Consider the following 27,998-nt stretch of genomic DNA (forward strand, 5'->3'; position numbering starts at 1 on the left):
ATACATTTGTCAGCCATCACGACTGAAGTTTTGAGTACTGGCAGCAACATTCATTTGGATGCAAAAATGTATTGATCTAGGATGAGAGTGTAGGAGATTTATCAGTTCTGTCAATAGATCAAGATGATCAGGATTCCTAAAGGAAACTTGACTAACAACAAAAGTTGTTAGTCAACAAAAGTTGTTAGTCAAGACCAGAGAACCGAAGTGTCCCAATGGTTGTCAGATCAAGTACACAAAATGTAAATGACAGCCTTTATTAAAACTTTACATTAATTCATAAACTCGTTTTAAATACTGTTGTGATTGCTAGCTCTTATTCAAAACTACATATCTCAATAGTGTACATTAGTATATGCTTTTACATTGTCTCGATTTCCCTTTACAATCCAGTATCAGCAGTAGTAGTAGTAGTACAAAGTTGCAGGACTGATTAACACATGATCTATACTCTGCAGAAGCCTTCAGGGTGACACTTCTAGTTTAAAGTTTTATCAAGTTTTGCTAAAATGAAGACCCATGTTCAAGAAAAAGCAGAATGCTGGTACAAGGTAGCATAAAAAAAGCACAATGAATGAAGACAGTGAATTGGAATATTACTGAAATACATCAAACAGGGTGAATATGGTAAAAAAAGTGCTCCTTACTGTTGGGGTGTGTGATGGCCTCTCAGTTTTCATTTCATCTTTGTTTCTGTCAGTATTTTTTTGTAACAGCATTGTATCTTGGCATATTAAGCAGCATATTTCATCTTTCACCAAATCCAAACTTTTGACAATGAAAACGGATTAAGCAACACCAAGCTATAGAATAAGTAGTAATCATTTTGCGAAAGTCGATTTCAAAAATTAAAGGTGGTTATATATTAAACAAAGTGGCACTAACAAGAGTTCAGAAATGCTTAACTTGTCCACCCAGGTCCCTGCTGTTCTTCCATTGGGTCACATCTGGTTCGCAATGCTGCACAGCAGTCCTGGTGGACTGAGAGGCAGCTGGGTGTCGGTGATGGTGTTTGGCTCGGTCACAATGGCGCCTGCATTGGAAGGGAGTGGGCAAATCCCGCCCGACACCTGACTCCCCCAAGGCCTCCATTCTGGCCTGGCCCTCTGGTTCTGAGGGCTGAGGCTGTAACTTGTGATGGCAGACCTCTTTCCATCAAGTGTCCCCCTAATCAGTCCATTAAGCACTGCAGAGGTCTGGTCCAGGTACTCAGCTGAGACAAGAGGCTGCCGGTCCTCCTCCTCTGAGATTGCGAACACGGGCACACTGATGTGATCACCCTCGCCTGGGAAATCACGTCTCTTTGCTGCCTGGTTGCTCTCAATCGGACATTGGGCTGACGAAGCAGAGGAAGTGCTAGGCTCTGACTGGGAGCTCTGGGCAAGAGCGAGCCCAGAGGCCTTAGCTGGGTCGGCTGCACCAGAGAGCAGGCCAAAGCAAGGCCCAGTGAAGCGGGACCGCCGCAGGTTGCTGGTGGAGTTAAGACGCCGTTGCCTCTGGGCAGGCTGGGCTAGCGGGTACGAGGCGTTGCTGATTGAGGAGTCGGACATAGTGTTGTTGTTTGCATTGGTCTCCAGGTGTCCGTCAGACAAGACCTTCCTGCTCTCATCCCCTCTGCAGTCAGCTACAAGACCGGATGGAGCCTGGAAAGATACAGGAACGCAGTTCACAAGAATGTAACTTTTCTTTTTTTACAACAGGTTTTTAGACTTCCTCCCATGAAACACACAGCAGTTGATCATACTGACATCTCATTAAGAAAAAAAAACAGACTAGGAAACCTGCACAGGAGTGTGAGAAATTCAAAGGAATGCAGTCAATATCCTTCTCATTCACTTCATTGTAAAATGGGACTACATAAAGGGGCATACTTTGAACAGCCTTTTTTTTTTTGTTTATGTGGTATAATCAAAGGTACTCACGAGGCTGTTTTATTCTAAAACAACAACAACTTGATTTTTATTATTTCCCTTCTGTGGGATGATTAAAGGAATATTCTATTTTATCTAATATTATCATACAATATATCATCTAGGGTCGATTATGCTTTTCCCTCTGGCCAAATGCCTGACTTTGGTAACCTGGTAAAATCAACAACAGACTTTTACAGTCAATGGCAAGCATAAAGATGATAAGTTAATATCTATCTAGCTGTGAAAAACCTCAGCGAGTCCAATTTATACCAATATTATGAGAATACCATTCTAAGAAAAAAAAATCAAATTAGACAATGTTTTGAACAATTTGTTGTTTAATTAATGGACAACTTGACTCAAGCAAACTGTCAAGATGTTGTGACATTATTCACGCCCCAGTTGCCCCTTCATTCAATCTCTAAATGACCTCCTGGGATGCCCACAGGTGCGGAGAGTGTGGAAGAACAGTGAAGGTTTAAGTACTGACGTTGTCCAGAAGCTTGGTGAAAGGACTGGTAGAGTTCCAGCTGCACCACTTCTTGTGCAGCTGTGGCAATGGTGGGAGGAAGTCCTGGAAGGTGCGTACACTCCAAGCTCTCGGTCGAGTGCAGCCACCGTTGCCCGCATTAGCGAGCCTGGAGCCTGTTGGGGAGCTGGTTGAGTCTGGTGAGTCCCCTACAGGGCTTGGACCAGTGTCACTGTGCCGAAGGAACCTCTCCCTCTGCTGAGAGAAAAACAATAAGCAAAGCAGATATAAGATGATGGAACTGTGGCAGCTGCCTGAGAAGTCACAGATAAAATGTGTCTGTGGAGGTTCACAGTCATCCAGGTCGTGGTGAATTTGTTGTCGAAATCTTCTTGCTGTGGCAACTGGACTTGAATTTCTTCACTTGAAGACGTTTCACCCCTGATTCAAGAGGCTATTTACGTTCTAATGACCCCTGGGGAGTTTCAAAATATAACTGTCAGGGTTTTGGGTGGATCTAGGTTATGGTGGCTTATATTTGGAAACTCCCCACAGGTCATTAGAACTGACGAAGCGTCTCTGCTGAGGGGTGAAATGTCTTCAAGTGAAGAAATTCAAGTCCAGTTGCCACACTAAGAATATTTTGACAAGAATTCACAAACTGAAAGCTTCTCATTCTCACAGGTAACAGTTGATGTTGCACTCTTGCATGTGAGTATTGTATATATCCATAATTCAATTTCAGAATGACGGTTTAGAACATTGTCAGTTGCTGCACAGGCAATATATTTAATATTTGATTTGTTAAATATGTGTCAATAGTATTAAGTGGACTTAGAAAAGGATTCATTTCTTCCACTGTGCACAATAAGAAAAGTTAGCTTAACAACAAAATACTCAACGTAGATTATTTCTTACAAAATATCAAGACAAATATTACTATTGCGAGCCGGGATATTGTAGATATTTGAAGTCTTAGCAGGCTGCTTCCAGTGTAATAAACTTAGATTACCCTCTGTGACTGAAAAATTGCAATTTTTTTTGCAATTATTCATTTTAAAGTGAACTTTTATGAGTGGGAAACTGGCATAAATATGAATGTATGGTAACCGTGGTTCTTTTGTTTGATGGATTTCGGAGCACTTTGTACTAATAATGGATAATAATACCTGCCCTAACTATTGTTACATTGACCTGATTAAAATCGTGTTGACGGTAGCTGCTTTTGGTTGATATGAATTGATGAATATTAACCAAAAATAATACTTATAAACACCATAGGAAGTATTACCCCTGGCTGACAAGAGTGGCTGAGAGAGGATAAACAAACTAATTAGGAGGGAAGACGACCAAAAAACATAAATAGCTCACATATCAGAGGTGGTATTATGCTCAAGCACTCAACTGCGGCTACAATGGTCAATGGCCTGCACTGTGCAAGAGGCTTGTATTGAATCAAGCACGCATCTCTGCAGCAACAGCCCTGGATTGTCTCGTTTCAAAACTGCCACACAGATAGTGCCATCGCTTCACCCAAACTGTCATTAATCATTATCTGCACGCTTCGACATACAAGACTTCTCAAGGCCCGACTGGTGCTGCCAGTCCGCTGGCTGCACCTGCTCCATTTCCTGCTCGTTTTTCCCCCCCCACGGGTTACCTCGTATACATTAATGGATTAATAAGAAGGAACTGTACTGATTAGCTTGGCTCACTCAGCCACATGGCCAGCCAGCTGAGTGTGTGACTCAAGCACCAAACTAATTCATCTCATTCAGTCATTTATTAAGTATATTAAAGCTGTCAAGTGGATGGAGGGGGGTTATTGGAACAGTTTCAGCATATGCACAACTCTGACTATTAAACGACTAATTGGGGACACAAGATGTCTTAACTTGAGCAACCAGGAGAGGCTAATTGTGATTGACATGTGAGATGTGTGCACTCCGCATTATCCTTTCTGATCGGTCAGCTGCTATTAATCAGGGGAGGGTGAAGGTTTTAGGGGTTGCAGCACCCATCAGTGGGAGAGGGAGCCCAGAATAATCCTTCCCACAGAGTCACTAACAGCTAGCTTTGTCTAGACAAGAATTAGCTAGGGGTTTAAATAAAGTGTTCTTTTGGTCACTAAAGCCCTAGGAACACAATGAATACTCCTAGGTTCAACACACAAGGTGACAAATCAGCCACACAACACGGTCGCGTAAAAAAAGTGAAGAGGGTCTAACCCTTGTCTTCCCGGGGGTCCCGAACAAGGTCTGGTTGAATTCAGTTTTATGAATTTTAGAGGTGGGAAATATGTGTGGCAATGTTGATCCCCTGATCTCATTACCCCATTAACAGCAGTTATCTTTTCACAGCTTTTTTGGTTTGTAAACTACAATCACATTAAAAATGAGATTCTGTTGGCATACAAGAACCACACTAACCTGGATGTTCATCTGGTGGCAACGCTGTCAAGATAATTTGGTGTCTTTCTTTGGGAAACATTGCATGTGCTTACACTGACAAACATTATTTACATGGTCGTCTGCATCAAGGACACACACAGGCGGACCACACACTGTGTGCCAAAGTGTGCATGACACACACACACACACACACACACACACACACACACACACACACACACACACAATTGGAGCTGGGAATCTGGCTCTGTAGATAATACTCCATTAGCCCAGGCTGCAGAAAAGCTTGCCAGTCCTTCAAAAAAGCTGCCAGAACTGTTTTATGCCAACTCTTATTCCAAGAGAATACAAAAGAGGGCAGAAAGGAAAATGCTCTGTCGAAGCGCTTCTTCCTCAATGATGCTGCCATCTTTTAATTATCCTCATTTCCCGTTTATGTCTTCATAGTTTTCATAGGTTCAGACTGACACAAGTGCGCCACTAATATGGTGTCAGTCTTATTAGGAACACAGGGTCAATTCAAAGCAACGAATGCCCTGTCACCTCTGATGTTTGTTGGTTCAGGGATCATTTCTCCAGAAGATCACCCACTGAGAGAATCAGGCTTTGTATTCAGCATTGCACTGTGCCACGTCATACATCACATTTGCTTTTTTATATATATATATATATATATATATATATATATACATATATATATATATATATATATATATATATATATATATATGAAAGACTATGTTCAATTTATCGCCACTTTAACTAACTGGATCTTTAACTTGACTTTGGGACAGATTAGTTTTCTTATCTGGCTGACACTCATAAAAAATCTGAATTGGACAGTTTGTTATCATAATCAGGCTTATTAAGACACATGTTGTTGAATTCATTCATATTTGGATGTTGGACGGTCTTTGGCTGATTTCTGGATTTACATTGGATGGCTGTATTAGATGTATTGACACTGATGTCACAGCTTCCATTTAGTGACCATAGGTGTCCAGCTGAGTGTCTGTTGTGAATAAATATGGTAAAATAAAAAAAAGGTAAAATATTACATATTAATATGCTCTGTATTCAAAATGAGAGGAGGTTCAACAAGAGCCTTCCTAGATGGTTGGGAATACCAACCATTGAGCTTTACATCCTTGGGGCTCTACATAAGGTCGGGTCAGCTCCAGCTTCTCCTTGCATCAGTGGTGGAGAAGTTCATAGTTGCCAAGTGCAAACTCATCCTGAAATATAGGGACCCTCAAGAATAGTGCACCAGGGAAGGAGTCAGAACAAGATCTGGGTGCAAGTAGGCCACCAGTGCAGCAATCAACTGGGGTAAATGTTCTCTCAGGACCAAGGACAGTGTTGAAAACCCTTGCACAGGAACACAGGGGCTTGGAAAAGCACATTTCTAATAGTTTTCAAAGTCCACCCCTAAGGCGAAGAGAACATAGCAATTGAGGAAGTCCAAAACCTTGAAGAAGAAGGTAGAAGAGCAAAATCTATCAAGCTTGCAACTCAACCGGCCTGGACGAAGTGGAACCTCCCCAAGAGATCCATCACATGGAGTGAACCTGTGGCAGCTGGAGTCCTTCTGTCTATTTTCTTTCCACTCCGAGCAGCGTATGACATCTTACCCCACCTCAACCTATTCTGTTTGCATAGGTGGGGGATGAGGGAGGACCTGCTCTGCAGGTTGTGTGGTGGTAGAGGAACGTCGGGTGTACATTCGGTCAGGGTGCAAGATCACTTTGACACAGGGGAGATACAGGTGGCGCCGTGAAAAGGTGCTGGAAGTGCTCACATACATCCTGTGGCAAGAGAGGAGGAAGAAGCAACCAGCCAAAGAAAGACCACCATCATCTTTGTACACAACCCTGCTAGGCAGAATCTCCTGGAGTCAGTCAAAGGACAGGAAATTGAGGTTCATCTCGGGACAAAACTCCAATTTCAAGAGGCGGTGCAGTCCACAACTCTAAGACCAGAAATCATCATGTGGACTACAAAGGGGAAGAAAATCCCCGTTGACGGTGCCGTGGGAGGGGGGCTGTGAGGAAGCTGCTGAGAGGAAAAAAAAAAAACAAATACCAGCAACTTGTCCAAGACTGTTAGGTGGACAACATGGCCGCGGGACTGCGGGAAATGGGATGTCAAGGATTCCCAGCCCAATCTGTGTGGAATCTAGTGACAAAGGTTGGACTGAGAGGCGAGGAGAGGGGCAGTGACCTGGCCAGTCACTGCTGGTCCGCCAACTGAAGGGTGTTGTGGATAAGGCTCAAAACACCCACGGAAGGTTAGGGACCACCTGATGATCTCTCTTCCAGGCCAAGGCTTCACCCATTAGAAATGGGGGTTTGTTTGCAACGCAGATGTATTATACAACTAAATCCTATTCGGTTCATTCTGACTTGCGCTGTTTTGAAACGTCTTCTGAACACTTCTTTTTCATTTAATTTATTCATTATATCTCATTTATGCAGAAGCTGTAGAGTTTTAAAGCTTTACCAATAGATTTAAGGTTGTTAAAAAAAAAAACGACACACAGGGGACATCCACACATTACATATAGTTTGTTGTTTTTGTTTTAAAATTGATATCGTTTGACTGAGAAAGACTGATTAACTTTACCATTCAGCTTCTCTTAGTGTACAGTGGAAACATATAAAAAAGGGGGGTTCTTACTTTGTGAGGAGAGATGGGAAACCTGCTTGGGCTGGGGGCTGCTGATATAATGAACACCTCATCTGGACCCAAATCCAGTTCTGTCAACCCACTAGAGGAAAGGTCCATCTCTGCATCCTGAGACATGGCACCAGCTGCACTGACTGAGACAGCAGAGAGAAGCATCATCAAAATAAAAGTGAGAGGGTTAAAAGAAAAATTTTGACCTTATGTAAAGCCAATAATCAACATGGATTTATGCTGACCAGTTGTTTGTTAATTTTGAGATTCATGGACTTATTCAACAAGTATTTCATATGAACCTCTAACACCATGACAGGAGAAAACAAAGCAGGTGGCTTTACTGCCCTGTTGTTGAAACTGCTTTCTTGGCTGCACAGTGGGGTTAAATGCCACAACCCACAAATCTCATGGCCTTAGTATAGTCCCATTGAGCGCGCAAGAGAAGCCTGTGGATTGTTCCCGGATCAAGACTGCGTGCGGCTTTAAAACTAATGCAGTGTTATTTTTCATTAAAATGATTAACTGCCACAGTCCACCAAGGGTTAACTTGTCCACAGCCATTTTAACAAGGAACTACAGTTTGATTTTGGGTCTATTAAAATCAGGTGGCTGTTCTTTTCTAGACCTTCATTTTGAAACCAAGCACCTGCAATTTGTTTGAAAAAAAATGAGGAAATGCTAGGATGGAAAATTCTCCAAACACATAAGAAGGCTCACCAACAGATAATTTGTTCCCTGAAATCCAGTCTGAATGACAGGAGGAAAAGAATGCAACATTATGTGATGCATTATGTAAATACTTGGGTGTATTTGGGCCTGGATAGATCATGAAAAAAAATAACTGCCTGAATAATCAATTATTTTTGCAGGGAAATAAGTTAGTAATAAATTTAGATTCTTCCATGTTTATTGTAATTTTACAATTATGGCTACTGAACCCGAAAACATGAAAAACAAAAATAAAACTGGAAGTGAATAACATTTGTAATGGTCTGCAGGCTGCACAGGTTAATTTGTCATACAGATTTTGGAAAGACATTAGAATAGAAAAGGAACTCATTTGGTAAGCACAATGATCAAAATACAACCTTAGCATTGTTAAAGGGGCCCAAAATACACCAATCCATTGCGTTCGAGTGGGTTTGTGTATGTATATACCTTCTCTCATTGTCCTTACCTGTGTGTGGTGGACTGACATTGTTGACCTTGTGCTCTCTTGCCACATTGATCTGACTCTCAGCCATCAGCTGCAGCTCACTTCCCTCAGCCACAGTGTTTGGGACTTCCTCTGGTACCTGAAATACAGCATCACATACACCTGTCATGGAATCAACCCCCCCGCCCCCCAAAATATATATTTGTCCTTTCAACCCTTTTCCACAAGCTCTTGTCTTTAAGGCTCATAAAGGACCCTATGTGAGCCTTACATTAATTACCAGACACAAACTCATCTTATATTGCAGTACATTTGAAATTGATTGGGGTATATCACAGTATACATCAGCCAAAACATTACAACCAGCGGCATAATATTGTCTATTGCACTAAGTGATTTAGTGCAGGTAACACCTGTGTGTTACCACGAGTGGCCATAAACTGGACTTAATTTTCAAACAATCCCACAATGTTGTTGCAGGCCTGGTAAATATCACAGTAACTTCAGTATCACAGTAACTTCAATATAAATGGCAGAACCACACATTTCCCAATAGAACACTGTTCAAAACATCAAACCTTCAGTGAGGCCTGTGATACCCTGTTGTGGTATGCAATACAGACATCCATCCACATGATATAAAAAAAATAAACATTCATCAGACCAAGCCAAATTTTTCCATTACTTCACGGTCCTGTCCCATTCCTATTCTAGGTGCTCTCGGGTGAACAGGGATCAGCACAAACATTAGGACCTGTTTGCAGTTGCAAAGCCCTATAATCAATCAACGGGCATGCTCTGTGACTTCTGGCACTTTATGATCTGAAGAAGCATTGATTTCTTCAGCAATGTGAGTTAGAGCTAATGCTCGATTTGACCATGAAGACCAGCTGTCACTTCACTTTACATCCCAGAGCAGTGATGACCCTGTCACCAATTTTCAATTAGTTTTGGTAAGCGCAAACCCCCTCTGCAGGCCTAGTACACTAGAAGGAGGCTGCAGTTTTTGAGATGTTTTCAGACAGTCTTCTAGCCATTACAATTTATACTATGTCACAGATGCTTACCACCCTGAGTGTCTATTTCCTGCATACAACACATCAACATTGAAAATTACATTTAGCTTGCTGTCTACAATATCCTAATTATGAATAGATGCCACTGTATCCAGATATTTTCTTCATTTATTACAGGTCATAATGTTATGGCTGGCATATATTCTGACATTTTTTTAATTAAGTGTGATAACAGTGCATTCATATTTGACCAAAGTGTTTCTGTTGAGGATGCAGATTTATTCAAGCTTCTTATTAGACTACACTTTATTGAATTACTAATAGGTGTTATATGGAAATCCTGTGCCACAGAAATCAAAACATTCATGATTTACTTGAAAAAAATTAATAAATACAGAGGTCATGGTGAATTAAGCACACAGGGACAGCGTGAGTTATTGGTTTTCATGTTATTGGGGTTTTCATTGGTCTCATTTTGTTGAATATTTGATATGATTTCTTTTGTATTTGATTGAATCGTGTTGTGAAGATATGGGTAGATCATAGAATGCTAAAGTTGAAAAAAAATCTACAGATGAAGGGCGATGTGGGATCTACTGAATTTTTTTTATAATTTCTTTTTCTATAATTTGAATACATTGCCACCTCTTTGGCTAATAAACAAATGCGGGGAAGGTGTATGGTTTATTAGTGTTTTCTGTATTTAAGATGTTAAATATGGGCTGACATGATACTTACATATTGTGCTATGTTATCGTGACAAAGAAAATGCGATTTATTTATTATGAAAGCATCACAGAAATAAAATTGGATTAATAGAATACTCCAGTAAAGTTTAAATATATCTCATGATGCTACAATCCAACACAAGATAACTCAGCCTTTGCTTCAGATATTTGTGAATCTGTGACAACAACCCTTTGATATTGAGGTTTTAAAGGGGCAAAACTTCTGCAGTGAACCATAAATACTAAAAGTAATGCACCTTTGCTCAGTAAAGCCCTGTCTTTAGGCAAAGTCGCCTGGATTAAGCTATTTAGAAAACAGCAAAGGTAGGAGACAGAGGGAGTGACATGTTGACAGGACAGAAGTAGGTATGACAAGAAAGATTAGTGCACAAATTACACTGGATATTTAGACACAGGTAATTGTGAGCTTAAAAAAAGTAGTTGAGCTGTTTTCTGCACAGCAATAAAAGTATCCATGGTACTAAAGCAAAATGGTCCAGTTAGTCTGCATCTTTGTGCAAAAAACATGCACAACAAACTTATCATGAGATTAAATAAAATAAACACACATCAGCATACACATGATACTGATGTATATGTACAAGCTTATATTGGCCAAAGGGGAGAAAGAAAAAGAAAAAAAAAATCAGTTAACTGATAAACCAGTTGGGGTCTAGAAAGTATACATAGTGGGGTCTGTACCTCAGAGTGGGCAGATGCACAGGGGCTGTCTCTTTTTTGACAGAATTTGGGTCTGAAAAAAAACAACAACCATGGACATTACGATAACAGGCATATCATAAACCCAGCTTTGATATTACTCTTTTATTTTTCACTACTGGTTGTATATGCTGTTTCTGGCAAGTAATTAAACAAAAAACCCTGATGGCATGAAAACAAAACAAACAAAGTGACATTGTCCAATTGCATTAAACTAAAAATGTTATCTTCTAGACAGTCACCCAGATAGTGATCAATCGTGTAAAACCAGTCCAACTTACCTACGAGTATTCCTCTCAAAATGATCTGTCTTATGTTAACAAATTCCCACCTTTTTTTCTTTGTTGAGGAAGACCACTGTACTCACTACCAACATCTTTTTACAGGATGGATGGCACAATTCTACCATATCCAGTACTCTTATGAGATCATACAAAGGTATGATGCAGATATTCTCCATTAGCCATACAGTTCATATTTATTAACAGTAGGTGGATTGGCTCTTTCATATTAACTTTGTGACAGTCACAATTAGATATACTTGCCCAATGTTGGAGGGAATTTTATTTCTACATTTCATATACCACTATATACTCATGCCTTTTCCGCCCATTTTCAGATCTGTTTTTAACTCCAAATGACCCACTGAAGCATGATAAAATACTTGAACAAGTACCCACTTATTAAAAATTACTCTTACAGCTGAATGAGCCCATTACCAGCCACCAGTCAACTGAGGGGAATCCCTGCTGTGACTCTCTTCCACCTTTGGTTGTTTTCTGACCAAAGGGGACCTGGGGAGTTAATCTCACTGCTGTTTTAAACTTGCAACTTCTCGCCTTGCTTGCCAGACTAGTTGTTTTCCAATGATTTTTGTGAACTCATTTAAATTAATAGGGAACAACCAGGATGAAAAAACAGTTACTGTGGCTTCTCATGTGCTTGACGTTTCATGGTATTGTATTTCCTGGCTTCTACATAACTCAGGTTGTTGTTCTTTCTAATTACACTTATGTTTTATTGAACATGTGTTTCCAATTTCCATGTCATTAATAGTGAGAACCTGTGGAGTTACTGCACTGGACAGATTGGGCGGAGACACAGCTTTGCCTCTGAATATGCACAAATGATAACTGTGATTCAGGATGAAATCTGGCCCTGGTGCGAATCTAAACAAGGCTTTCAAATCCTTATCAGTAGGGGAAACCTTACATTTCTTCTAATACAGATAGTATTACAACCCACATTTTTTTTTCGTTTTCCCACAGGATGGACAACAGGAAACTGCTTGTAAATTATACCCTTGTATAAACAGTGTGACAATGCTATCAGTACCAAACTCGCTGCACACAGTTGTATTTGTCTTTGTTGTCCCCTTTCCGTCCTCATTGCTTCCCATTTCACTTTCATGCAGCCTTTGTGTCTTTGAATTGAAGCCAGGTGCTGTACCTTGAATACCCTGCTGTTGATGGTGAGAATGCTATACGTCAAGAAAGCCACATAGTTTCTGCCAAATCTAACCAATTAGCTAAGGTCACCACATCAGGGACTGCGGCTTCCAGCTGAGTCAACATAACAATTTGGTGACTATGTATGTGCAGGTGCATGCATTTATAGCCAGACTAACCCATTTTCATTTTAGGACTGAAATCACAGATAAGACCTGTCAATTTTCTCAGGAGATTTTCAAGCCCTGGAGGTTTCAAATGTAAAGCCAAACAAGAATCTGATGATTCAATTCAAGAGCTAGAGTCCATGATTGTTGAAACTGTCCAACAACACTATGCAGGTCTCAGCAGTGAGACGAGCTTAGTGCTAGCACGCTGTTGTTGTAAAGCCTTTTTGAAATCCAAGCTGAGTCTGCATGATACAAGTTCATTTCTCAGACTGCCAATCAGTTATAATAATGAAATAGTCTGAAATGCACATTAAAGTCTAATGTGAACAGAAGCATATTTGTGGATATATACTATTGCTGGACCAATTTTACTATGTATGAATGATTAGAGTTCTTTCTGATTTAAATGAAAAAAACAACAAAAAAGTTGTTTGAAATCTACAACAATGAAGGATCTTTGATTTTAACACAGCCATAATCATATCCAAGTCATCAAATAAATAGAAAAAGAGCATTTCTTTACATAATCTTCAAAAATAGTCAAGCTTGAACACAAAACATTACTAATAGCAATTGTTGTCATCTAGAACCTTAATTGGCTCGAACGCTGAAATTCTGAAAGTATGCATGTTAAGGGTCATGAAGTATGGATAAATTTCAAAACTATTTAGAATGTGACCCATTTCAGCCAAGGCAATGTGAGGCAAAAACTGACAGGCAATAATGCAAAAGGGGGCTGGTTTCATGAGCCATTAAGGTTTCAATTCTGAGTCTTCGTTTGCATGTGTATTTGTTTTTTCAGATTTTTTTTTTCTAAAGGAGGATTCTACCACTGTTACCTGAAAATGATGCAGAGGGCACTTGTAAGTATCATAGTGAAGAAGGCAGCTCCACTCACAGCGGCCAGGAGAGAATCTATTTTGGTTGTTGTAGGAGCAAAGATACGCCGGTCCCCCTCTTGCTCGGTCATATTGTGATAATGGAAAAGAAGAGCAAAACCACGGCCCCAGTGAGTGGTTGTAATGAGCTCCATGATGACCTCCACCATGTCCTGGTTGGAGCCAAAAACCAGCTGGCTGCTAGGAGGCCGGTTGGACCCACAGAACCTGGAGGAGAAGGTGATGAGGTCTGAGATATAGAGGACATCATGCGGGCAAGCGTCAAGCACGGACTGCTGCGTTTCAGGGCTCACAGCAGGAGTGTCAGTGAAGTGTGACGATGCAACGGTGCTCTCCTCCATAACGGTGTTTGGAGTAGCATGGAGGTTGAGGCCTACCCTAAGGCGAGATGAAGAGGCAGTGTTGAGAGGTCGTTGTCCAGGTGGCAGAGCACCAGAAAGGAGAAGAGAGGCAGGAGGTGGGGATGATTGGCCAGAGAAGGCACTTATGGATCTTTTGGCTGAATTTGACACTTCGGCTATCTCCATCTTTGTTGACTGTTCCTGGACCACCACCTGTTTCACCGTAGTGTCTTGGGAATTTTGTGGAGACTTTGTGACATCCCCTGCGCTCTGTGGAAAAAGAGCTTTTTCTGCCGAAAATTCATCTGCTGCTAACCTCCCGGGAGTAAGCGTTGCCTCTTCGCTGCCCACTTCCTCTTCAAAATGTGTAATACCAGTATACTGTGCGGTAGAGTCATGGCTCTCAAAAACGTCAAAGTCAAATATTTCGAGAATAAGTTGATAATCAACAGGCACAAAGAACTGCCAGATACAGTGTGTCCCAGATGAGTAGTTGTAGGGGAAACCAGGGGACAGAATCAGGCCTTGGACGTCGACCACATCCACTTTGGCACCACAGTCAAAGTATACCTGCAATTACATGACATGTGTCGTGTCATAATTTTATGAACAATTTTAAGACACTGAGAAAAACATTTATCATAGGCATCTTTTTGTTACACCTTGGCTCAGAACCGAACTTATAGATAGAAGACAACAGAGGTAAGGTTGTTCAATTTTGTATAACTATGTTACCTGCTCAGCCTTACAACCAATCTCCTCTTTAATTGAAAAATCAAGAGACCTTGGACAAAAATCTCTAATGCGCTGTTGCATGCTGGGGCAGCGGTCTCTGAAACTAGCAGACATAATGAACTAATCTGTAAGGCCCACAAGGTTATGGGCTTGGAGATGGATGTTCTGGCCTTGTTGGAGAGGAGAATGCTGTCAAAGATGAGGGCAATTCACCCACTCTGTGACATGCTGACCAATTTCAGGAGCTCATTCAGCAGCGGACTGATTCTTCACAGGTGCAATATCAGAGGCTATCAGACTGTAGAACTCAGTCTGGTAATAACACCACAATATCTCACCTCTTCTCATCTCACTAACCATCTGGTTCTATCGCTTTGTAGAAGACTTTTCTGTAAAAAAAATTTATTGTCTCTATAATCTTTATTTATGTATTCCTGATCATCTCGTCCTTTATTCATCATCTCTTTTTACTTGTATCATCTGACACTGCTTAGTTTCCTCTGGGATCAATAATGAATCTCTGATTCTGAAACCTGCACTCTAGGTGGATAGTATTCTCGGCGGTTAAGGTATTATCATACCAACCATGAGGACTTCTGTTGGTAAGGATCTTGAAAATCTACTCTGGATATTGTGGGAAACCAATGCTGATAAGATAATACAGGAGAAATATGGTTTATTATCCTGATTCCTACTAGTACACACTGAGCAGCATTCTAGATCATCTGAGGAGAGACTAGAGAATTGTTGGATGCTCCTGAGGATAAGGGCATAGGAATCATACTCGGAACACAAAAAGACAGATGTTGTAAGTAGTAGAGTTTGATGGCTCTATAATGGACTATCATCTGTGTTAAGACACTATTTCCATTTTTGCTAAACAATTACATAAGAATACAAACCCTTAATAAGGAAGCGGTATCATAACTACATTTCAAACACTTGTGCAGCAATCAGGAAATACTGAAGGTTTTTTAGTCTGGATATATTTCAGGCAATCTAGAGATTTAACTGATCTGGCTAAATTCCTAAATAAACTTAGCAATCACTATCATAACAATCGAGGTTTATGAAGTGAACATGAAGGAAGCATTCAGAATATAAAATGAGAGGTATTGGTCAAGTGCTTGAGAAATGGGTCCTAGTCCATTTTTTTTTTTTACAAATCCTGTGCAATTCTAGATTCACATTTCTGCATAATCTTGTCACCATAGTGGGTGGAGAAACTGATTAAAAATTAGTATATACAAATGCATTGGTCCATTACTATTCTAAAAGACTGTAAGTGCAATTTTGAAAAGGTCCAGGTCAAGTGGCAACATTTAAGAATAAGGGGCTTCATGGGACCGGAGCACAACCTACACAGTAAATCCAACCTTGAACAATTAATTGATCTTAAATCTTTGGGCAAAGGCTATTAATCTGGTCCTATCCTCACACAGGACAGTTAGGTCTCAATGAAAACACCAGTTTGAAATTTGACTGAGTGCGAGGGAAGTCTCTATAAATTCAATGAAAAAAATCTATGATTAAATGTCCAAAAAACACAAAGCCAAAGGCAAGTACTTCTTGGTACATCATATTAAAAAAATATATATATTGATGTTGTTGAATTATGGGTTCTGTGGTATAAAAAACAGCGTGCCATTACTTATAAATGTGGCCTCTGAGAAAATATAAAGACCTTTGAAATAATACGACTGATGTGACCGAATGATGTGATCATCACTTGCCAAAGTCCCGTTACAAACAGTTACTGGCCTTTCAAGTGGAGTACAATGTTATCATGACTCTAGTCAAAGACACATGACTTGAGTCCACACCTCTGTCAAATAATAAACTCAACTTGAAGTATGTTGGCTAGTTGAAATAAACCAGCTAGAAACCGAACTACTCAACCCTGCTATTCTGCTTTTATATCAAAGTCTGTGTTTTTGCCTGTATTGCTAGCTTGGGTGACCCAGGGGAGGGTATTTCTTCAAACACACTGGCTGTAATTCTTCCCAGGTGTGGTGGGATGTAGGGGGATCTGGACCTAAGCAGAGGCAGATGTGTGGCTCGGCCAGGGAGCTAAGCACCAGACCTTTGTAGGAGGCCTGTGTGTTTATAAGCTTTCCTGTTGGCCTCAGTTCTGGTCTGTGGGAATGACCCAGACTGGTAGACCCCCATGCCAGACAGGTAACACACCAACACCCGTGGGCGACACTTGTGCTCTAGACTGGGCTAAAAGCATTAGAGATCATTTTGAGAATGCGGGGAGTGGAAAAGAGGGCAACAAGGACACGAGAGACGGTAGGACCTATTCAACTGCACAGAAGAACAATGCTTTTGTCAGAAGCAGTTCATGTCCGCATGATCAAAAAACAAAAGTCCCAGTTTAACTTCCAATCAAGACGGGAAATTAATACTATTTGCAGATCAAACCAAAAGCCCCCTCTATAGTTGATACAGCTTACTGGCATATTCTGTGGTCTGGTTGTGGCCCAAACATATGATGAGGTCAAAGGGGCAATATTACCTGTGAAAAACTTAAGAATCGCGGACAGTCTACATGATGTTAAATTCAATGTATTACTTACACAATGAGTCTGAAAATGATTTTTTGGTATTTGAACAAATCTACCTTGGCACAATTCTCAGTAATGCGCGTCACTGGTTCACAAAGGTCATCTCAAACCTAGAAGATGACAGCACAGGAATAGTTCACTGTATTCCATATTCTCTTCATTTTGACTCATATTTGTGACTTGTGTAGACCTTGCAATACAAGTAGCAGTTTATCAGGGGTCTAGTTATTTCCTTGGTGACTCATTTTCACTTAGGAAAGCTCTTCAGATCTAAATTTCAACAGCTAGAACTGGTCTGCATTACACTTATTCTGTGTTGGAATGTGTGTAAAGTCTACTGCTCAGACTGTGCCAGTAGCCCTTGCAGTATGTGGAAATACTGGATTTAATTATTGATTGTGTTGGACCACAAGAATACCTCTCAAAAACACAAACTGCTGACAAAAAATACTTTTAATATTACATTTAGTTTTCCTTGAAAATTACATGTGATACATTCTAACACAGTTTCACAGTAATTCACTGGATTAAATTTCAGTGAACACTAGAGGCTAAAACCATGGCTGTGACATATGAGATGTTTGCCATTCTTCTTTGCATTTCCAGGGAATGCAAAACAAAAGTATGCAGCTAACCCAAAATGCCTGTGTGAAGCAGATTAACCAGCTTACTACAAACCACGACACAGTTTTTCTAATTGCGTTTACAAACAGCAGTACTGTTGTCAAATGCTATAACCATTGTGTGACCTGTGAATCACATTAAACATAATGAAGCCAGAGACTGTTTTGTGAGTTAGGCCTTTCACATATATGTCAGCAACAGTGCAGTTGTCAGCTCAAATGTTTGTTTTTACAGAATTAATAAAAGAAAAAATTGAGTCATTTATAAATAGGTTTTTTTAGCGGCTCATCACGACCAGTTATTCGGAGTGGGGGAAATCTGTTATGAAGACTAGACAAAACTCAGAGGAATGAGAGTACCCAACCTAGCTGAGCCAAGCTCTGCATTTTTGTTTTACTGATGGAATTCAGTAAGCAGCAACTAGTATTTTGTTTTTCTGACTCTCAGTGGTGTAGAATGCCACTTCTGTAATTTGTTGAAGGTCTGGCCAATTGCCTTCAGCAGATTCTTTAGCTTGCAGCAATTGGTAATGCTACCTGTAGATTGGAAATAACAAATAGAGGGATGCCACGCGGTCTGGTGATACTGAATTCGCAATTTGAAGTGCTTTGGCAATACCAGGGTTGAAATGGTATGGATCGAGTCAGAAACTCTACTACATCAACTGCTCTACATCCTGAGCTGCAGTTGCCCAACCTAACCATTTAAAGGCTGTCGTACCTCTTGCTGCTTTGGAAACTATCGAATGCTGTCTCTGTTGTCTAAAACCAGAATGCATTAAAAATTGTTTAAATTTGAGACCCATAAATCTGTTAGTGGATCCATGTGCAAATTAAATTCCAACACACACACACACACACACACACACACACACACGTTACCGGTTTGTTTGGTACTCGTGCCATAGAACCTTAGTATTTCCAGCTGTAGTTTCACAGTGGCGATCAATGACTCGTTTATGACTGTTTGTGAGGGAAAATAAAACAAGTTTTGTTTGACTTATTTAAAAAGTGTTGATAAAGACTAAAACCATTTTTTTGTAAATTTACATGTGAGTCAACACTTTATGACGTAACCCATAAGCCAGCGCAAGATTAAAATGCTATCTATCCTTTACATATTCAGGACACATTTGATTGATCAGAGCATTTGAGGAACTACTTAAAAAGTGTGCTGTGGATCAATAGAAGAAATAATTTTCTTCATTCCAAAAATCAAGTGACAGTGCAGCTCTAAATAGAAGAAATAATTTTCTTCATTTCAAAAATCAAGTGACAGTGCAGCTCTAAACCTCTCGCAATATTTTACAAAATTGTGAACACAATTTGGATTAATTGTATTACAGCATGACTTGCTGCATTTGCTCTGCGTACTCACTTCCTAGAAATTGTGCAGCAAAGAATTACATTTGAATGGGCTGAATAGCATTCATGCCGAGGTTAGAGAGAGTGTAAACTGAGTAGTTTAACCCATTTGTCCTGAGGCTGGGCGAGGAGTCAACCAGGCCACTACCCCACGAGTTTCCGCTTCAGGAAACATGTTTGCAGAAAAGGACACAACCAAATGATGATGAAAATACAGACTACTGAGCTAAACTTGGTTATGGAACATATTATTGTTTACATACAATTTTGTTCTCAAATACAATCCAGAGCCTAGTTTCTTCTTAAGTCCATTAGAACTATTTTTAATAATATTGTTTATTATTTAAAATATGATCATGTAGTTTGTGTAACTCTGATCTGACAAAATATTAAATGCAATATTGCCTGTAAAAGCTTCTTGAACTGGGATCCAATTTAGGGTTCACAGTGTTTGCAGCAAGGTTGCGCAATGAGGGGTACCACTTCAGAATTTGGGGGCAAGACAGAGGGGTGATTGGGACAGTTTGTCCCCTTCTACTACAAACATGACCAGTGCTAGTTGGAAACCATATGTATGTTTGGTTTCTAGATTTACATAAGCGTCACATAATGACTCACGTGACCCTTCTTTAAAAGATAAAACTTTTTTTTGATGTTGTGACAACATAACATCAAATATAAATTCTCAATCTCTCTAATAGTATGAAATCCTAAATCTAATGAAAGAGAACTGTGCCAGGGACAAGAGGCCGTGTCATCTCTCTCATCAGGATGAGGCAGCCGGGAGGTCTCCAGCACCCTGGGATGTGCATGGTAGACTACACATGAGGGGGCCCCAAAGTGCCACAGTGTCGAATGGAAATGGGACATTCTTATAATGCCAAACATCTCAGTTTTGTTACATCACAGAACGCTCAACTGGCAGGCCGCTAATTATTCAAGGATGCCTTTTCTCATGGCAAAACAATGGCCCGCAGTGCTGTTTTGGTGAGCCACTGCAGGAAGGGAAGGACAGATAATATTTTAATGAAGTGATGCTAATAAGTACAAGACTAGCTGAAAGTTTACATAACAGCCAGCCAGTCAATGTGCCCCAGTTGTGCCAGTGACAGAGGCTTCCCTGAACAGAAGTAGATCAAGTGAGCACATAATAGGCTGAAATGACTTGTTCAGTGAGACATTAGACCAGCTGCTGTCATTACCGAGAGGCCCCTGACAAATTGTATTGTTCTAACATATTAATTTTGCGTCAATACATCTTTTACAAAAAAAAAAAAAAAAGCGAGAAACTATGTTTCTAACACATGTCACCGTTGGGTCAAAATGCCCACTCAATTAGGCAATGTTGTGTTCCTGTATTTATATAATACTATAAATAACAAAATAAATATAAAATATTATCATTTTTATTTTTTTTAACTTGGCACTGATATTAAAGGAGCAGTACTCATGCATTGTAAATTTGGTTCAAAAGGGAAAGAAAGAGGGAATAAAGTTAAAAAAGAAAAAAAAATCTTCTTAGTTTACTTAATTATAGATTTATTTATTTGACAAAACAGTAGTCTGCAATCTAACAGTTGGCTGTAACTGGGATGTTTTTAAACCACCCAGGCTGACGACACCACTGTGAAAACTTTGCAACATGAGCTGGCTTCTGCTGAGACACACACACACACACACACACACACACACACACACACACACACACACACACACACACACACACACACACACACACACACACACACACACACACACACACACACACACACACACACACACACACACACACACTCATCTGGCTCATAAACAGGCAGGCGGGCCCCTCAAAAGGGGGCAGGAATCCTCACCAGCACTGTTTACTGGAGGAGAAAAGTGACACTGCTTCACAGGCTAACGCTTTGGCAGCCGCAGACTACTCTGGATGCAACACAATCACACTCAATTTCTGCAGTTGGGAGTGATATCAACATATGTTTGCAATGAATTCATTTCAACCAATCATGCAGTTTGACAAAAACATACAGACGAGTGTTGAGAAACAACACTGCAGTGGCGGTTGTCGGTCAGCTACATAACAGAGAGTGTCTACTTGTACAGAAAAGGTACCAATTTATTTCTTTGTGCATAAACTTAATAATGAGGCAAATTATAAGACTCTCCCAAAAAATTGAAATTTCTTTGGTCTTACACAATTAAACCCAAATTTACAATACATGTTTTCCATGGGGAAGTGCAACAAATGTCATTGGACTTTTGTTGTACGTTTGCAAATAAATATAAATATACTGTATTAGTATAACATTTACATAACACTTAGTTGAGCTGTCTAGAGTGATCACATGTAAAGAAAAAACACAAGTCAATATGTGATCATATAATAAATAATTATAAGGTGGATTAACACTTGAAATAAAGCTGCTAAAAAGTGCAAGGACAAAAAAGGTATGCCACAGCACATGATAGTCTAATGCTTTTCAAAAACAATATTGCCACAAATGCTATAGCAAGTTTTCAGGAAACTGAGGTGTCCTCAGGTAGGTCATTACCAAACCCCGGGGCCCAAACTACATAAACTCACACATACTTCAAGAGGAAAATGCTTGCAGAGAACTCCTAAAATATGTGGAAGCCTTGTTTTGTTTTTTGTTTTTTTTTAGATGCACCGTGATGATGCGAATCTGGTTGAACTGATTCTATCGGAGAGAAATGCTGAAAAATCGAAGCAGACCCTACCGGTTAGAGAGGGTTAAGCAAAAAAGAGAAAGCAAAAGCAGCTGCATGGAAGTTAGAGCAGGAAGACCCCATTTGTGTTGAGTATTTTGCACAGCTCATCACAAATACATAGATAAAAGGGGTGGCAAAAAGTTGCTCCTTGAGGTCACCACAGCAGCTGTGGGAAGTGCCGATACTTGAGCTCGGGACTGACCACATATCTGCACTGTGATGTCAGTGCCTCTCCTGGTGGGCTTGTGTCAGTAGCTGCACGTTCCGCCCATGGTGAGTTTACAAACAACTGGTGCGGCAGCCTGATTAAACCAGGCATTTCTAGGGTCACCCTCATTGGCCACTGAAGCGCTGGCTCAGCACATTTTCATCACCATGTGTATTACGAGTGACTTATGAAAGGCTTCTTTGAGCTGAGGCATGTTTGATCAACATTTTATTTACAGAGCCATCGTGGGATGTTGCTTCAAATCTGCGTAGAAAAGTGGAATGGTGGAAATTATTACAGCTGCAGGCCTAAAACATCCACAGATATGTGACTGGGTGGGCAGGCGAACAGGCTCTCCCTTCCATGTTCGTGGTGTAAACCTATTAACATATTTCCTCTAAAAAGAGCTTCTGCTGCTGCGGTGACTGTTAGCGCAAGTCTGTGGAACCCTGTGGTGAATTCATGACCTTATCTCCACAGTGGTTTCTACCAAATCATTTCCAGATTTTGGAATTCAGTCCAGTGAATGCATCCATGATAATTAGATGTATGGTAACACCTCAGCAAGAAGCCAAACACTGGAGGGTTGCAAAGTTGCACGATCAATCACAGTCAACATGAATTTTAAATTCCAAGTGCTAGTGGCAGCATTAAAATTGCCAAATGGATTTGTTATTTCCAACTAATCCCTTAAGAAGACCAAAACCAGCAAAAGTTTGTGTTTCTTGTTGCTGTCTATGGCCCCCCAGTACTCTGAAGATATCCAGTTAAGTTTCTTTTTTTAAATGGGGCGCTGAGCAATATAAATCCCACCTTTAATTTCTGTTATAATATCACAATTATTTTATAAAGAAAGAAAATGGTAATGAGCTTTAGCTGTCAAAGTAAAAATCTAAATAGAAAATGGTGCGGTCATTTCAATATTCAGACAGAAAAAAATTATCTTCTTAGAAGCTATAGGGAAACTTAAATTATAACTTTATATTAATGCTTATTTTGGGTAATTTCCTTAATGTCCCAATACATTTTTCTGCTAGGTTTAGGGTGGTTTCTTACTTAATAATCAGCCATCTCATGCACACTTGAAGTTATTTTACGTTTATCTTCAGGTGAGATGATAGTATTTGACACATTTTTTTGCCAATTGCCAGCTGAATGCATTACATATCAGTCTTAAAGATTTACTCTTACAGAGATTGCTTTTTGATCCATATTACTCAGCACTGATTTTAAAAAGTGCATATATTGGTGACTATTCTCCGATGTTGAATAAAAAGCCTTACATGCTCCAGTAAGTATCTTCTATAGCAGGATTTATTAAAAAAACGAAAACAAAAAAAAACAAGTGTATTCATGGTAATGAAGCTACGATTCATCCTGTGGTGCAAGAGATTGATTCATTTATGTGTTTTTAATAGTTTTAGAACAATGGAGCTCTGTGGTTAAGAGGAATATATCAGGCTCTGGATACACAAACAATACTTGTTAATAAAATCAATTCACGGTTGTTTTGGAGGCTTTTCACAGCACTGACAATAGAAAGACTATATAACATTGCAAACCTTTTCCTCTAAACAGTTTTATCTGATGCACTCACAATGACCTTGCTGAGGAAAGGAATCTGCCTCTGCTGCAGTTTACATCCCACCAAATTACAACCATTGTGTCCAAATTCACTGATGCAAAATTAGAATGATTTTTCATCTGATATGGGCCAGTGATCTAACACATTGATGTAAACAAACAACTCAGCGCAATTTGTATTTTTTCCAGGGATAGGAAGTCACTTGAAAACATCAGGAGTATTGGCGGGCTATCACAACTGCAAAGCTATTAGACAATATGAAATATAATATTTTCATATTCTGACGTTTAAACCTGCTTTTGGTAGGATGGTTCAATGACAAATGCTGACATGATTATTTGTTGTCACATGATTCACGGGAGGAATAAGTGAATTCACAGTTCACTGGGGTCCCGCAGTTCTGTTCAATTAGAGATTAATGTTCCTTCTTTCTAATACAAGTAAAACCTTCGGAAAGAAAAAGCAGGGCAACAAAACAAATTACTTCTCTTGTAGACATTGCAGAGCTTTTAACTGACACCGTTGAATGCCTCCCATTTTTCCAAAGGGGGATAGAATAAATTCCGAGCTTGTTTATGCTGTTCCAAAAATCAACTTAATACAAAAGGGGAGCAGAGGACAAAGCCATCATTTACCGTGCCCCCTCAGGCAGATAATTGCAAAGATAGTGAGCACCCTATGCATACAGGAACTAAAGCTGGAGACGCTGACAATTCAATATACCAAGGGCTTTTGTTGTCTAGTTCTAAGAACTGTGCTGCTGAGCCGCCATTCTCCATCAGTGGAAGAGGACGACTCTTGACAGGTGGAAGCCTGGTTTGAGTGGCGATCTGTGTCAAGGGTAATCCTTTTATGTTATGACACCAGCTAGTGTCTTCTGTGGGGACATTGTTTTAAAATCATACATAAATCAAAAACATGAGGTAATTAGATTTTTTCAGTTTGGGATCGATATTCTTTATATCGTTTTGCCTCAAGCCATGTACTACAGCAGCCTTTGGAAAATTCAATCAAATTTTCAAAATGTATTCATGCTCTAAACATGCACTAAATACATTGACGTAAAATATGAAGAAAAAAAAGATTTGCACTCACAAACAGTTTGTAAATGAATCATGGACTTTTAGATTGACCTGGAGTAAAACTGACATTTGTGCTATTTTGATAACATCTTATAGACCGATTAATTGAACCAGAAATCAATCACATTTCACCACAGTTTAGACAATCATAGAGCAATACCATAATAAAATTGACAACAGGGCGGCTTAAAAAGCTCATGTTAGTTTTGTTTTTGCTGTTTTTTTAAACAGGAATTTACTGAAAATTTAAAGATATTACTTGGGAACTGGCAGGTTTTTAAAAACCAAACAAACAAGAAATAGTTTCATTTCTAGCTCGATGAGAAGAAACTAACAAGCCTCTGAAGCATTGATGAAAGAACTTGGAATAAAGGTAAAACTCCAAACTCTGCATTATGTTTTGGAGGATTACAGTTTATGATATTGAGAATCTGTTCGTTTGATTTTGCATACCTCCATAGAGATTGTGCTGTATGTCAATATGTTAACCTTCTCCAGGCAGATGTTGCAGATTTGCGACAGCCAAATATCAGATTTTTCCTGCAACTACAACTTAATTTGAGCCTGAGAGGGTTAAAATGCCTTCTCTTTACGTTAAATTAACATTTGCCATGATACCTGTTAACATCATGATATATTGATGTATAACTGATACAAAGGTAAAAGTGGTTCCTCTGTAAAATAGAGAAACTTCTTTCTCCTTGGACCGGAAAAACAATTTATATTAACATATACATACTGTATAAACATAAAAAAAAAATCAAATCCCTAAAAAGGATGAGGATGTACTCACAAATCACAGTGTGTTACACTGATAAACTTGTATTGTTTTCCAGGCTTCTTTCCAAAACTGTCAATAAGAAGGAGCCCACCCAGTCAACCAGTAGCCAGCAGTGATGGAACTTAACTGGTACATTTTATTTAATTACTCAGGTTAAAACCATGGAATATTATTGCTATTTCATGCTACTTCATACTTGTATATCACAACGTTCCAGAATATTTTGAATACTTAACTTCCTACTTCACAGCCTTCATGTGTCGTTATGTTTATTGTAATTGGTAGTTTCTGCTTAAATTACATTTCCTTACAAACATTGTCCGGGAAACACAACACAGCTCCACATTGGGTGAGTTTTAATTTGAATGTTTGTGATAAACTAAAGGATTAAGAGCTGAACCTAAAAAAAAAAATTCTCCCACTACTTAAGATAAACTATTTAAACCTCTCTTGGATTAGCTTGTCACAAAGCTGTTTTTCTGAGCTCATGAAAAATTGACTTCTAGATATACAATATGCGCACAAGAACGGTTTCTTGATGATGTTAAAAAGAGGATGCTTTATCGTAGACTAAATGGCACCCATAAGCAAATTGAAAGTAGCTCAACTTTGAACGATCGCAGCAGTCAAAAGTACTGCAAATATATGAATGCAGCTGTACCATTAACCCTAAAACATAACAACAATGAGGAGAACCATTTCCCCTCCGAGTTAAGTACAATCAGCCCTATAAATTTGTTTTACAGATACGTGAGGTTTTGAACTGCAGTTTTTGTATGCTTCTCCAGCCAGGGTTTCCAAATGCACGCAGGTATCGCCGTTACCCACGTCACAGAGAGAAACCTGGGGTCACAGCATCAAAACAACCTTTAAACCTCAAGCAATAAGCTCTTGTCACCATCCACCTCTGTAAGCCTCGGTGACCTGGCAGGAGCTTTGACTGGACCACGAGAGAAGCTTTAACTTGTCCAATATGAATGACAGGCTGGGGGTGAATGAAAACATGATCTGTTTTGCCTTCCTGCTTCTCATCATGAACTAAAAAAAATCTTGTTTCTGTATCAGGAGCTCTTTGCATGTCAGGGGCAAAACCTTGGTAATAAATTATTCGCCTCAATGAGTATGAAAGTACAACATAAGGTTAACATGCTCTCAATGTGGTTCTCATTTCAGCAGTTGGGACCCCGCATGCCATTCACCCCCTCCAACTCTGTGACGTGAGGGAACATCAAAACATCCAAGCGCCATCAAAACATCCCGCTGAAACAGGACAAAATGTGCCACGGAGTTTGGCATTAAAAGTTAAAATACAAGGTCATACACATACAGCTTATGGTGCTTTCGATTCTCACCGCTGTGGGTTCACACGCCGTACTTCACATTTTCTTCGTCACATGTTTTTTTTTCTTTTAAAGTTGAATTTTGGGGGATAATAAAGCGGAATTGCGTTTAAACCTTGCAATGTAACCCGACGGTCCACGCTAAACATGCCAGCTAATTGACAGGTAATAGGCTACATGTGTGGCAGACACGCTGCAGAGGGACATCATTTCAAGTCAAAAGATGAAGTGATATATATTTTTTATTATTATTTCTTACGCTCACTAGTTCCCACGCTGCGTTAGCATTGCCGGTGGCAGTGTGGAGTTCTTTTTCTTTTTGGTTGTTTTCGAGCCGAAGTTACGCAAAACCTGTTTTGAAAAATGTTAATTTGACCTGCCATCGCTCCTCTTCGTACTGTAATCCATAAACAAAGTCCTGTTCCGAAGCAGTGTGCTCCTCAAATAAAGTTGGCACCCAAAATATGTACATTAACGCATCACCTTGCAAAAAAAGCTGTTGACTGTTTGAAAATATCGAGAATTTCAAGTAATTGGTTCATATAAGTGGCTGCTTACCGGTGGCTATTCTTTATTTGGAAAATACAAAATTGCAGGGAGATAACAGCAACGGCATTAAACTTCACATATAGCAAACTCTGGTATTGTTTCGCTTTCGAGGATGTGCCGAATTTTCTAATCCGATCCATATTATTGCACGATAACTTGTCTTTTGCTCCTCGTTGTTGCACATTTTGCCGATTGTTAATTGTCGGGATTTCTGAACTAGTTTCGTGGGTTCAATCTCGCGGCACAAGACAGCACGGCGGCGGCTCAGAGTGGGGCTTGAGTTCAAGCTTTTCTATTATCACTGCAGTGGACAAATGTCAACTTACTTTCTGTGCAATGCATCCCATCACGAAGAGTAGATATGCTGTCATAAAAGCATGCACCCCAAGCGACGTAGCAAGACTCATTTTCCTATAATTGTTCCTGTTTAAATGCGACGCACAGCGGCTCGTACTCCGCTCCTCTTCCTCCCTCTCATTCACCTGA

At 39.8% G+C, this 27,998-nt stretch overlaps 1 protein-coding gene across 2 annotated transcripts; it reads right to left on the minus strand.

Annotated features, from left to right (window-relative positions):
* Nucleotides 1–241: 241 nt before the first annotated feature.
* Nucleotides 242–27,990, minus strand: LOC147221665 (uncharacterized). Of its 2 annotated transcripts, none has more exons than XM_086169520.1 (7): nucleotides 27,839–27,990; nucleotides 13,550–14,520; nucleotides 11,075–11,126; nucleotides 8,650–8,767; nucleotides 7,470–7,612; nucleotides 2,404–2,640; nucleotides 242–1,643 (listed from the first exon to the last, which is right to left on the minus strand). In XM_086169520.1, exons 1-7 carry the CDS (start codon nucleotides 27,917–27,919, stop codon nucleotides 942–944), a joined length of 2,304 nt encoding a protein of 767 aa, XP_086025646.1. In that variant the 5' UTR covers nucleotides 27,920–27,990; the 3' UTR covers nucleotides 242–941. The 2 variants fall into 2 exon arrangements, with proteins under 2 accessions (XP_086025646.1, XP_086025647.1); XM_086169521.1 differs by having other exon boundaries at nucleotides 2,404–2,637; nucleotides 27,839–27,984.
* Nucleotides 27,991–27,998: the final 8 nt, after the last annotated feature.

Source organism: Fistularia commersonii, chromosome 22, assembly GCF_037954325.1.
Source record: "Fistularia commersonii isolate RoL2024-O1a breed Wild chromosome 22, RoL_Fcom_v1.0, whole genome shotgun sequence".
Taxonomy (NCBI): Eukaryota; Metazoa; Chordata; class Actinopteri; order Syngnathiformes; family Fistulariidae; genus Fistularia; species Fistularia commersonii.